This window comes from Pogoniulus pusillus, chromosome Z (genome assembly GCF_015220805.1).
Source record: "Pogoniulus pusillus isolate bPogPus1 chromosome Z, bPogPus1.pri, whole genome shotgun sequence".
NCBI lineage: Eukaryota > Metazoa > Chordata > Aves > Piciformes > Lybiidae > Pogoniulus > Pogoniulus pusillus.
Window position 1 is genome coordinate 43,759,949 of NC_087309.1, and position 14,311 is coordinate 43,774,259.

General features: G+C 41.5%; 2 protein-coding genes across 4 annotated transcripts in view; one reads left to right on the plus strand and one right to left on the minus strand.

Annotated features, from left to right (window-relative positions):
* RAB3C (RAB3C, member RAS oncogene family) overlaps window positions 1-14,311 on the plus strand; it is a 448,802-nt gene that overhangs the window by 381,203 nt on the left and 53,288 nt on the right. The gene's annotated exons all lie outside the window — the stretch shown is intronic.
* PDE4D (phosphodiesterase 4D) overlaps window positions 1-14,311 on the minus strand; it is a 422,688-nt gene that overhangs the window by 178,036 nt on the left and 230,341 nt on the right. The window contains exon 1 of one of the 3 annotated variants that reach the window (XM_064140536.1): window positions 5,171-5,459. The exons of the other annotated variants lie outside the window; for them this stretch is intronic. Coding sequence (XP_063996606.1) covers window positions 5,171-5,235 — 65 coding nt within the window. The 5' untranslated portion in view covers window positions 5,236-5,459. Of the gene's footprint in view, window positions 1-5,170; window positions 5,460-14,311 lie in introns of those variants that run through there. 3 annotated transcript variants of the gene reach the window in all.

A 14,311-nucleotide genomic window follows, 5' to 3' on the forward strand; every position in this document is an offset into this window, starting at 1 on the left:
CAGTCAGTGGGGCCTTCCCCAGACTGCCATGACTTTTGGAATATAATAGAGAGTGGTTTAGTGACCTCATCTGCCAGTTCCTTCCATACCTATGGGTGTATTCCACCAGGGCCCAAAGAATTGAACACTTTCAAGCTCCTCATATGGTCACAAATCTGATCAATGGGCACTTCCTTCTTTCAGCTTCTGCCATTATCTTCTGTGACTTTGGGAGTGTGGCTGGAGCCCTTGCCAGTGAAGACTGAGAGAAAGAAGTCTTTTAGAACCTCGGCCTGCTCCTCATCACTCCTCACCAGCTCTTCTTTTCTGAGGGGGGGCTACACCTTCCTTAGTCTTCCTTTTGCCATTAATCTACCTGCAGAAACTTCTGCTGTTCCCCTTGATGTCCTTGGCTAGTTTTAGTTCTAACTGAGCTTTATCTTTTCTAAGCAGATCTCCTGCTGCTCAGATAGCTTCTTTATGTGCCACTCATTCTAGCTGTCCTTTCTTCCAGTCCTTGTACAGTTTCTTTTTGTATGACAGTGTCTCCAGGAGCTCCTTGCTCATCCAGGCAGGTCTCCTAATATTCTTTCTTGCCTTCCTCTTTGTCAGTATACTTTGCTCTTGGGCACAGGAGCAGATTTCTATTGTCATCAGGATGTGAGGCCCATAATGATTATGAAAACCTATTTTGCTAAATGAAGCCACCTGCAAATTCCATCAAAGTCAGATTTCATTCAGGAAAGGTCATCCCTAACTGCTGGCTGTGTTCAGTATCCACAAAAGCCTTAATTCTCCATGTGATCTTTGGTACTTCAGCATTCTCATGAGTTTGGACGCTGTGCAATTTGCACTGAACTTCCCCAGTGGACTGTACTTACCATCTTCAACTACTAATAGTGTAATTGAAAATTCTGTGAGGTCCCAGCCCTCTTTTGCTGGAGATTAGTTTCCTAAGCTATGGCAACAGGGGATTTGTAATATTGCAATAAACAATCATAATACCAGAAAGGAAAATGGATTAATCCAGTATAGAAAAAAAAGCCTGCCCACAGTCAAGTGCTAAGTGGTATTAATGCTGTTAATACTATTCATGGTTACATCTACATACTATTTGGACAAAGCCACGTTCAAGGAATACCCTGGGTTTTGCTCTTGGTCTCTCCAGTACTGGGATTCTCAGTCTATAGGTCAGCAGTTAATTAAAATATTGGTCTGATGCAAATAACCTAGAGGTATACAACTCATTCAAAAGCATTTATTATATACATTAATCATTTCTATAATGCAATAGGCTTGTCAGCACTGACCAAATAACCACGGATTTGGTTTGGGATAGCCAGGCTTGAGTTAGCGTGATACAGCCACAGCTTCCTCCTCACAGGCTTGGAAATAAAAAAATGGGGTCACACTCACATCAGAGTTCTACTTTATGGCACCTTTAGGTCAGAAAGCCTGTGCTGCTATCTCAGATAAGTGCTACTGGATCTTTTCCTTCTGTTGTAGTTATTCATCCCCAGAAACAACACTACCCACAGAAGATAAGGCTACAAGCATTGTCTCATCTTTGTTAAATAAAACTTTCATATAGCATCCCTGCTTGTGTATTAAGTTGTGGAAAGTTCACCCAACAGACCAGTTTTGTTCCACATACCTATAAATATGAAATATCACACTTGACAACATCCTTCACCAATTTCCAATCTACCAAAGGTCATGATATCAAAGACAAGCAATATCAACCACTTTTGGAATTAAATAAGAATAGAGGCATTGTTCTGTAGAATACCACAGGCTGAATCACTGAAGGTCTGTGCTCTAGGGGGCACTGGGGAGGCTGGGATTTGCTCTAAATTCCCCAAACAAGGAAAACCTGAATTGGCACATGTTACACAAAATAAATAAAGACAGAAGAAAGCCAACCCAGAAAGTAAATAGCCAAATATCAACTCTAGACACACCACTCAGAAAAGACTGTGGCAAGAAGCTGTTGGTACTCCTGAAGTTTTTTAGTTCTTTAGACTTTTTATCTGTATAATGAAAAAACAGAGAAGTTCTAAAATCTTGCACCTTTTCCACTCAGTATACTGTTGTCCAACAATCGTGGTGCTTGACTTGCCATCAGTTCCTCACATAAACTTCAAAAAATTTAATTGAGTTCCTTCAAATTATATTTGATTTTTAAGTTAAAACTTCTCCTTCATTACAAAAAAGAACCCCAACAGAAACATGACATTTTTCTGTGGAACAGTGATGGTGTATTTTTCAACTGCAAATAGTCAAAAAAGTGAGATCACATTCTCATACAAGTGCACATAATTCTGTGAGACAGTTTTACCTTACAGTGAGTTTCCTTACTACCTTGCTATTTCTTTTCAAGAATAACATGATGAATCAATCATCTTCACTGAAAAGTCTGTACCATCATTTATCCCTTCTAGACTATTCCTCAGGAATATTCTGATTTCACACCCACCTGATTTCACAATCACATCCTGAAGTTAAGAATGAGTAGGAATGAGGTGGAGGAATGCAGCAGCATTAATGTAACAGGTAACCATTCTTAAATAATTCACCTTCTTCCTTTACAGTAATGCTAACCATCTGCTTTTACTTCAGTCACTACAAAGTTGGGAGAAATTTTGTAAGGTGTAGAGTAGGCTTGCCCACCCTGGCTGCAACCAGACAGCCCCAAGAAACAGCTCTGCAAAGGGAAGCCTCTGCACAGCTCAGGCTCACCTGCACCTCCTTGAAGCCAGCTGGTGCACTTCTGGGTATTGCCAGTGAGTGATACTTGGGTTTTTTGGGAATGCTTCGTAAGACTGATACTGAAAAGAATATCATACCTTTACCACATACCCTGAAGTCACTGCTTCCTTTGGATAGAGAGTAAATATGATGCACAGGTTTCTCTGCCTTGTCTGTAAACTTTTTTCATCCTCTCACTGGTCTCTACACACTGGAAGCCTGGTTTCTACTCTTCATGTGAACTTTGTTTGTATGGGAAACTGCAGTGTGAGGACATTCTGGGACATGCTAGAGGGTTATCTATACTCCAGCACAACCTTGTCACTCAAATTCCTGTCTTCCTGGGACCCACAGACCCCTCTGTTACTTTTCTTCTCACATTCTTCCATCTTTCCTTCCCTTCAGTTAACTCTGATCCTCCACCAGAGCGCAGGATTGCTACATCAACAAATAAAGAGAATTACATCTTGTAGCTCTCCCTATCTCTTGACTTTGTGATTTCAACACGTTTCTAAATATTTTATGTTGTGGTGAGACTGTAGTGTTCTTATTCTGACCCACAGAACTGCACGGAGCAGTACTGACCCACAGAGACAAGCCCATAGGCTCCTGAGTCTGTGGAATAATAGCATGAATCAAAGTCATGCAGGTGATTTGGAAGCCAAGCCCACCATGCTCAAGCTCGCCATGGTTTGTTTGGGGGACATGAGTAGGGTGGGCTGTCCTGAGATGCCACTGCCCCAGAGGTGGCCAGGGGCTGAGCTCAATGAGGGGTGCCCTGGGTACCATCTCCTTCCCACTTCCCACTGTTTTCCTCTGTTCTCTTGCCTGGCTTTGATCCACACTGCCAGAGAACAGCATGTACCTTGCAAGCCTCCAAGAATCTCCCTGAGAGCCACTTCTGAGCTCAGGTAGCATTTCCAAATGCCAAGGTAACAGAGGACTCCAATTAAGATTTTGCAGTACAGGTATTCTCACCTTTCAGAACAACACTGTAACTAAAAGCATTGGCAACAAAAAGGGTCATGCAGAATATTTGTGGATAATCAGCCTGTATGTATCAGCTATAAGGACTTATATTTGATTTTTTTTTCTTTTTTTCCCCCTCCAAGATTCAGTGGAAGCCATCAAAAAGAGTTAACTGAAAAGCAGAACAATTAATCAGAAAACTGCTGATATATTTGCACAGTTGCATGCAGTAATTATGGTGTGCTTTTTAGCTTACTACCTTGGAAACACTTTGCAGAGCATAACACTTTACCATCTATAGTTCACTGGAACAGTATTGCTTTATTACCTTTTAATAAAGATATAGAGCCTACTTACTGCAATTAATTCAGGAATAAACTTCCTTATCACTATCTGAGAATGTCTGGGAAAGAACAACTCTAGTTTGAGTAGTGTAGTTACTTCATTTAATTTTACTACAAAATTATTTTAGTAAAGGATTAACTAGAAAAAAAAATACTGCTTTAATAGTAGCACTAACATGGTTTTAATTCAGAACCAAGACTATATGAAACATGAAGCTTTTTACTTGATGTATTTCCTCACAAAGAAGTGTATCTAGTTAACATCTTATCCCACTCTAAGACAGCATCCATTCATTCCTAAAAAAAAGCTATATTTTAAAATACATAATTTTATATCAGTTAATATAGCTCCAAACACTTAGTCTATTATATGTGTATTAAAATTATGATGGTTTTACTAAAATTACAGAGAAAGGAAAAAATGTTAGGGATTGTGAAAGAGAAGAGGGAATATTTTGCATAACTAATAGAAAGAAACCTGTCCTCTCAATGCCTGTCAAGCTGTATAAAGCATGAAGTTCTCACCAAAACGAAACCAAACCAAACCAAAAACCAAAGCACCCCAGAACTTTGCTGATTGCTAACTGCTAAAATCTGCAAGAAAATAATGCAGACAGATTACTATTGCAGGCTGCTTGTATGTCTCTGAGCGTCCAAGAGGAGGGGAAAAACAGAAAGCATAGTCTCACATATGCTACTATATAGACTGTGTTCTCCCAAGGCACTTATGTCATACTTCTATTCATGCAGCAAAGCGACCTAAGTATCCCGAAATAGCTCAGGCAAACTATAGCTTCTTAGCCTCCCAAGCGGCAGGCATTACATTATAACGTGATTCCTGAAATAAACCTGCTGAAGATTTTTAGAAAGTAAAAGTGTAAAGACTGAACCTGATTACTGAATGGGAAAAACGTTTTGTATGTAATGGGTTGTCATTTAAAAAATGCTACACACAGTATTGCACAAGATAACACAAAACAATTTTGGTTTATGCTATGAATTGTGAAACTCAATAGCTGAACATCTTCACCAACCATGCAAAATCTACCAAGTTAAAAGTAAAAGCCTGGGACGTGTCTGCGTGTCATATTAGGAAGGGGAGCTTGAAAGAAACAAACCAAACACTTTACCACATAGCGTCAGCAGTCCTTAAGGAGCTGGTAGATCGTGATCTTGGCTTCATAACAATGCTCATCTTGCAAAATTCCTTCAGTAGTTCTAGCAGTCAAACATCGGTTGTCCTTACAAAGCTCATTTTCAGAGTACTCAGTTTCAAAATCTTTTTTTTCTTTTTAGAGCCCTTGAAATCCGTCTCCTGTAATAATCCAGGCTGTGGAGGAAGAATTCTAACACGCTGCAAGTCCTTCCTTTTTCACACTGAATTTACTCTAGCACTGGGCTGTTCGGAAATGACAGTGCTTTTCTCTCCTGTCTTGTATTGCTCTGGGAGGAACTAGTCTATTTTGAATCTATTCTCCCTGCAGGTCACATGGGAATGAAGGCAGCTGAAAGCAGTCTCTATCTCTTTCTTGCAGCTTGATAACAACAGGTTTAAAGGTCAATCACATTAAAAAAAAAAAAAAAAGAACAAAACAATACTGATGGATAATGAATGAAAGGAAAAGATGAGTGTAAGTTACAGTAACATTAGTGAGCTTGCAGGGAATTTCCACTTAGAGATGTGCTAGATAAATTAGTTTGTAAAGTAAAGAAAGGAAAAAAGATTTTTCCTTCCAAGTTAACTAAAAGCCCTACTTTGAAAAGTAATTCTTCCTTTTCTTTTTCTCCTAACAGTTGCCTAGGTGCTGTGAATAAATACTATTGTCTAACTTCACAAAACAGAAAGCTTTCCTTATCTGAAAGACATTCAAAACACTGTGGGGAAGTCAGGTAAAAATAAAATTCCTTGTTGACTGTTGAAGTCAAACACAGATACAGACAGCTATTGTTATAAACCACTGAAGGACAAAATACCACAGTTAAAGAACTCTAATGTGACGTCCTCCCTACTGTATTGTAGAAACAAAACTCTTCCTGTTACAATAAATACATTAATGATAGTTATGCATTACTAAGAAACCTCCATTGACAATCTATGGACAAAAACTTACAATAAATCTTTGAGACTTAGCTCTTTTAAGGAAATATTAGCATGAGCAAACTTTGTAATTTCAGTGTTAGAAGACGAAAAAAATGCACAGAAACAGATAGTGAATACATAATTTAAACTATAAATTTTGAACTTGCTCTGAACTGCATTAGAACTACTTTTTAAACTGAAAGAGCATAGTCACTGCTCAACAAGTTACATCGCTAATAGCCACTCCTTTGAACAATCTTTACAAGTGTTGCCTGACAGTGCAGCTGGGTTAATAAGGAAAGTTAGCACCAAGAATTGCATTTATATAATATATATATAGACTGAGGAAATAAAAGTAAACCATGATTAAACGGCTATGCATTAAAATATTTATTTTAAATCATCATATAGGAATGTGCATAAAGTTCTGTAAAGACTTTGTACTTCTTTTTATAACAGCACAATACAATGCATTACCAACTACCTTGTATGTCACAGGAAAGACCCTTACTGCCCTGCAGGCTTGCGCTAGTCATATGCATACAAAGTGCCCCACAACAGCAAAAGGAATGTTAACAAGGTTTCTTGATAAGCATTCTGTTCCTCATGTTTTCTGCCACCCTATCTTATAAATATCACCAAGTCATTAACACAGAACCTTGTGTAAGAGTCCTGCAGAATCATAAAAGTTAAGCTCAAAAAGGCAAAAATGCTTCTGTGGTAATTTTAGCTCAAAGGGTGATGCAGTCATGGGACCTTTAGTGACAGTCGGGTCTGCCACTCTGCAGGTCACACGTCTATGGAAGTGCATATAAATCAGGCACTATGTTGTGACAATTTTTTTAAATAGAAAGAATAGGTTGTGAAGAATGCCAAAAATCACACAAAGTGGAGGTGCTGGGCTATTACAGAATAGCTAGCTACCTTTTTCTTTTCAAGTTTGAATTACTGTTTAATTTTGATAAATATCAACACTACTCCTCTATCAATGAATGCAAAATGAAAGAAAATAAGGCTTTTGGACTAAGAGGCATCACGACACCATAGTGAAAGAAATACTCAAGGACTATTTCTGCTGAGCAGAACAGGAGATATCTCAAGATAGTTTGTTCTCAAAGGCTTATCAGTTAAGATGCTGCCTCTTGCATGTAGTTAACAGAAATGTAACTAGAAATATACTGCAGCGTATTTATATCATAAACACTACTAGACAATATAAATGTATTGTAGTTACAGGTGCTTATACAATTAAGACGTCTTTTGATGCAGGTTCAGAAAAAAAGCCTGATGGAGATGTAGGTCACTTAGGAGGTAAATGTTAACACTGACAAAAGGGGCTTTTTTTTGGGTCTTCATCAGCTTCCTTGAAAGAAACCCCTGCCCTCCAAGTGTCTGCCAACTTCAGACCAAGTGCTATTATAAAATAAATATTAAATAGCAGGAAGAAGATTACAACCAGATAATCATAGAATCATTTGGGATAGAAAAGACTTTAAGACCATAGAGCCTAACCATTTACATCCAACCATTTACCTAGCACTGAGAAGCACTGTCTTTTAAATACTACTTCCCTAGGCACTTTCAGTGAATAAATTTTTCCTAATGTCCAATCTAAACCTCCTCTGACTCCTTTTCTCCAAATGAAAAAAACTCTGCTGTCCTCATACACTCAGGAATTGTTCTCTAGACCCTTCACACACAGATGGATTGCACTAGTTTGGAAGGGACCCTCAAAGGTCATTTTGTCCAGTGGCCCTGCAGTGAGCAGGGACACCTACAACTAGATGGGGCTGCCCAGGGCCACACTGAGTCTAATCTCGAACCCTCTAAGGCACATTCCTGGCCTTCCGGTTTCAGTATTTTACCACTCTCATGGTAAAGAACCTCCTCTTAATGTCCAATCTAAATCTACTCTGCTCCAGTTTAAAAACATTGCCCTTTGTCTGACTGCTATAAGCCCTTCTAAACAGTCCTTCCCCAGACTTCCTTTAGGACCCCTTCACAGGATCACAGGATGTTCAGGGTTAGAAGGGACTTCTAAAGATCTTCAAGTACAACCTCCCTTAACAGAGCAGGACAATATAATCTAGTGCATGTCACACAGGAATGCATCCAGACAGGTCTTGAAAGTCCCCAGAGAAGGAGAATCCACAACCTCTCTGGGGAGCCTGTTTGAGTGCCTTGTCACCCTTACTGTAAAGAAGTTCCTCCTCAGGATGAGGTGGAACTTTCTGTGCTGCAGTTTACATTCACTGCCCCTTGCTATCACAGGGCACATGTGAGAAGAGGCTGTGCCTTCTTTCCTGACATTCAGCCCTCATATATTTATATAGGTTTACTAGATCCCCTCTCAGTCTTCTCTGTTCTAGACCAAAAAGCCCCATGTCTCTCAGCCTTTCCTCATGAGGCAGTGATCCAGTCCCTGAATCATCCTTGTAGCCCTCAACTGGACTCTCTCAGGTCCCTGTTCCTCTTGAACGGGGAAGCCCAGAACAATGTAATATTCCAGGTGGGACCTCATTAGGGCAGAGTAGAGGGGGAGGAGAACCTCCCTTGATCTGCTAGCCACACTCCTCTCAATACACCTCAGGATCTCATTGGCTTTCTTGGCCACAAAAGCAAATTGCTGCCCTGTGGAGAACTTGCTGTCCACCAGCACTCCCAAGTCCTTCTCTGCAGAGTTGCTCTCTACAGATCACCTCCTGACTTGTACTGGTGCAGTTTACTGTTCCTTACCAGGTCCAGGACTCTGCACTTATTCTTGTTGAACCTCATGAGGTTCTTCCTTGCCCATCTCTCCAGTTTGTCCGAGTCTCACTGAATGGCCACATAAGCCTTGAGATGTGTTGGCCAAGCCTCCTAGTTTGGTATAATCAGCAAACTTGCTGAGTAGACACTCTGTGGCCTCATCAATGTCATTGTGAAGATGTTGAATAGGACTGGACCCAGCACTGATCCCTGGAGGACTCCACTAGTTACAGGTCTCCATACGTACTTGGCACCATTGATCACCACTCTTTGCACTCTATTGTGTAACCAGTTCCTAATCCATCTCACTGTCTGTTCTTCTGTCCCACACTTCCTGAGCTTGCTCACAGGGAGGTCATGTGAGACAGTGTCAAAAGCCTTGCTAAGGTCAAGGTAGACTACATACACTGGTCCCCCTGCATCTACCCATTCAGTTACAAAATCATAGAAGGCTACCAGACTATTCAAGCATGATTTCCTCTTCTAGGCCTACTCCTACAGGTCCATAGCTCTCTTGTGTTGGATGACCTGGAGCTGCACACTGTACACCAGGTGAGGTCTCACCAGAGCATAGTAGAGTGTCAGAATCACCTCTGTTGACCTCTGGCCATGCTGCTTTTGCTGCAGCCTAGGATGTGATTTGCCTTCACCAACTTCAATGCCATTCCCTGGACACCCTCTAGCACCTTGAAGTTCTTCTTGTAGTGAGGGGCTCAGCAATGAATATAGTGCTTAAGGTGTGTCCTCACCAGTGCTTAGCCTGGAGAAGAGGAGGCTCAGGGGTGACCTTATAGCTGTCTACAACTACCTGAGGGGTGGTTGTGGCCAGGAGGAGGTTGCTCTCTTCTCTCAGGTGGCCAGCACCAGAACAAGAGGACACAGCCTCAGGCTGCGCCAGGGGAGATTTAGGCTGGAGGTGAGGAGAAAGTTCTTCACTGAGAGAGTCATTGGACACTGGAATGGGCTGCCCGGGGAGGTGGTGGAGTCGCCGTCCCTGGAGCTGTTCAAGGCAAGGTTGGACGTGGCACTTGGTGCCATGGTCTAGCCTTGAGCTCTATGGTGAAGGGTTGGACTTGATGATCTGTGAGGTCTCTTCCAACCCTGATGATACTGTGATACTGTGATACTGTGACACTGTGAGTGCATAGTACAACTGAATTACGTTCCTAGCCCTGCTGCTATACAATTTCTGATACAAGCTAGGATGCTGTTGGCCTTACTGGCCACTTGGACACACTGCTGGCTCACATTCAGCCAACTGTTGGCCAACACACTGCCTTTTCTACCAGGCAGTTTTCTATCCACTCCTCTGCAAGCCTGTAGCAATGCATAGGGTTGTTGTGACCGAAGTGCAGAACTCATTCACCTTGTTGACCTTTATACAATTGGCCCTTGTCCATTTACCTAGCCCATCCAGATCCTTCTGTGGTGCCTTCCTTCCCTCAGATACATCAATATGCCCACTCAACTTGGTTTCTACAAACTTATGAGAGTGCACTGAATTTCTCACTCAAACCATTGACAATGGTACCAAAGAGAGCAGACCTCGGGGAACACTACTTGTGACCAGCCACCAACTGGATTTAACTCCATTAACCACCACTTTTTCGATTTGAGCTGCCTTTTTACCCACTGAAGAGTACATCTGTCCAAGCCATAAGCTCCAGTTTCTCCTGGAGAATGCTGTCGAGAAATAGTGTCAAAGGCATTACTACAGTCCAAGTAAACAACATCCACAGCTTCTTCTCATTCACTACTCAGGTTGCCTGGTCACAGAATGAGAATTCATAGAATCCCCTTCCTAAAGCTTTGCTGTCTGGGCCTTATCATCTGGTTGCCTTGTGCATGTCATAATAGCACTCAGAATGATCTGCTTCATACCATTCTCTGGCACCAATGCCAGACTGAGAGGGCTGTAGTTTCCCAGACCCTTCTTCAGGCCCTTCGTTTAGATAGGTGTCACATTTGCAAACTCCTAGTCAATTGGGAGCTTCTGAATTAAACAGCACTGCTTATAAATGCTGAAAAGTGTCTTAGGAAGCACTTTTACCAGTTCCTTCAATACCCTCAGGTGGATTCCATCCAGCTACACAGACTTGTGTATGTCTAAGTGGTTTGGCAAATCAGTTATCGTTTTACCTTGGATTATGAGGTCTTCATGCTGCTCCCTATCTCTGGCTTCCAGCTCAGGGGGTTGGGTGCCTGGAAAACTTGCTATTAAAGACTGAGGCAAAGAATGCATTAAGTGTCTCAGCCTCTTCCTCATTCTTTGTCATGAAGAGGTTATATCCAATAATGGATGGAGGGTCTCCTTCATCCTCCTTTCACTCCTGCATTTATACAAAAAAACATTATTTCTTGTCATTTATAGCAGCCACCCTGTTAAATTCTAGATGAGCTTCGGCCTTTCTAATTTTCTACCTGTGTAACCCCATAACATCCTTGCAGTCCTCCTGAGTTGCCTGCTCCTTCTTCCAAAGTTCACATGCTTTCTTTTTTTGTCCTGAAAAGAGAGCCAAAGCTCTCTATTCAGCCAGGCCAGTCTTTTTACCCATTGTCTCATCTTTCAGCACATGGAGACAGCCTGCTCCTGAACCTGTAAGAGTCATTTCTTGAGGAAATCCTGCTTTCCTGGACTTTTTGGACCTGCTGGAACTGCAGAACTGCTCTCCAAGGCAGCAGTTCTGCAGGCATGCCTTCCTTACTTCTCCAAGAATCAGAAATGCTATTATTTTGTGAATGTTGTGCCGAAGATAGCCACCACATCACATCACCCACAAGACCTTCTCTGTCGCCCACAAGACCCTCTCTATTTGCAAGCAGCATATCTAGCAGGCCACATTTCCTAGCTGGAACACCATCTGTGCCATGAAGTTATCTTCCACATGCTCCAGAAGCCTCTGGGACTGTTCCCTCTATTTTATTTCCAGCAGACATCTCGGAAGTTGATGTACCCCACAAGAACAAGTAGTAGACATTGAAAGACTTCTTCCAGTTGCTTTTAGGATATTCCATCTGTCCCCTTATCCTAGTTGAGTGGTCTGTAACAGACACCTACCATGATATCTGCCTTGGTGGCCTCCCCCTGCTTCTTATCTATAAACAATCAATCCTATTGTCACCAACATTAAGTTTCTGACAATAAAAAGACTCACTAACTAGGGCTACCACATCACCTCTACTTCCTTGCCTGCAACTTCTGAAGAGCTTATGGCCACCTATTGCAGAAGTCCAGATGTGTGAGTAATTCCACCACGTTGCCATGATGGCAACTATGCCATGGTTTTCCTGCTGCACAATGGTTCCTTCTGTTTCCTGCTCATGTGGCCTGCATTGGTGGAGATGCACTTCCCCGGGGGCTACTGAATCTGTCACTTCTGGTGAAGGTACAGACGTAGTTCCTATGTGTCCATTCACAGGAACTTTCATCATTTTAACACAAGAATAAACCTCTCATGAAATTATTACAAGAAAAATTAGAAGCTGTCATGGAGTAGCAAACTTTGGAACATTTTAGGTGAAATTCAAAGATTTACTTTGGTGAAGCTAAAAGCAAAGGAGTTTGAGAAAATAAACAATCAAAAAAGCCTTTAATAGTTTTCATCTGGATTGGTATCCTGCAAGCTACATGCAAAGCATAAATCAACTTTCTGTGATTTCTCATCTCCATTAGTAGAAAAAGTTCTTTGCAGGGAATGCAGGGATTTGACAGTATGAGAAACAGAAACCTTTTATAGAGAAGTTTCTAAGGAAATTATTAGGCAAACTTGAGCAGTGAAGAATAGCTTGAAATTAATGCATAAAACCTGTTGATCTACCATTAACATCAATGCCAGTTTTATCCAAGATTTAAATAAAGATAAAATCAAACTCATAGAATATGGCAGAGCATTTATTTTAAGTCCCAAGTCTTGATATGAGGTCAAATAATATAAACTCAATTTTCTCATAATTTGAGGAAATAGGAAAGAGCAGAGTTAGGATAAATTAATAGAATAAGGAGACAAATGACCATTCTAGTCTGACAGCAATGGAAAATTGTGATATCAAATAATTAATTGTTAAAATAGCCAGCAAGATGCAATCAGCAAAATAAGTACATAAAAAACTCTCAAAAACATTTCAAAGCAACCACAGTGTCAGATCTAGCTTCATTATAAGAGATAAGAATTACATTCTGGAAGATGAAAATGTGTCTGTGTTAACTCGGAGCATTCTTTTTTCTTGTCAAAACAGCATTTTATCAAAAAGACTTAGCACACTATGTTATTAAATGCAAAATACTAGTATGTGAATTATGTACAGTTTCATTCTTATACTGCATGTTCATAAAAAGATGTGCATGGCTTTATAGATGCACATATAATACACATATTACATAAATACATGCATTTATTTGAGGTATGTGTAGAGGGTTAACCGTCCTGGAGGAGTGGTCTTGACCCTGACCCCAGGTCCTCCTGATTCTTCCCCGTGGTGGAGGCAGGTCTGAACCTTACTCCAGGTGTAGTGTTTAGCCCACTCCCACTTCCTGTCTAGCCCCCTATAAAACCAGAGGAACTTTGTGTTTTGTTCTCTCTGGCCCTGCCTCCTTGCCTGCCAGTACCACCCTTTTGGTCCAGCTGCTCTTTTGTTTTACCATGTGGCCATCCTTCCACGAGGCAGACAAATCCATTGCCTTCCATCTGGTTGTATATATAAATTTTCGTAAGTTCTTTTCCCTTCCCTATACCTCTTTGTAACTCTCCTACCTCATATATATTTTATTCATTGTTAAAGTTTTCCTTTTGTCAACTTCCAAATCAAAGTAAGACTATTTACTCTATCACCTCGAGGGATGTGATTCTCTCCCTCTGCTTTGCTTTGCTGACACCCCACCTGGAGTACTGCATCCAGTTCTGAAGCCTCCATTATAAGAAGGGTGTGGATGTGCTGGAGCTCTGGGCCATTGGGATGATCAGGGGGCTAGAGCAACTCTCCTATGAGGACAGGCATTGGGGCTGTTCAGTCAGGAGAAGAGGAGGCTCCGAGGTGACCTTCTTGTGACCTTCCAGTATCTGAAGGGGGCCTATAAAAAGGCTGGGGAAGGACTTTTCAGGATATCAGGGAGTGGCAGGACTAGTGAGAATGGAGTGAAGCTGAAGATGGGTAGGTTCAGACTGGACATGAGGAGGAAGTTCTTCACCATGAGAGTGGTGAGAGCCTGGAATGGGTTATCCAGGGAGGTGGTTGGGGTCCCATCCCTGGAGGTGTTTGAGGCCAGGCTGGATGGGGCTCTGACCAGCCTGATCTAGGGTAGGGTGTCCCTGCCCATGGCAGGGGGGTTAGAACTAGATGATCCTTGTGGTCCCTACCAACTCCGACTGATTCTATGATTCTATTTATTTGGGTATGTTTTACCTTTTCCTCTCTACATCTCATTATTTCCTTTTCCAAAAGAAGG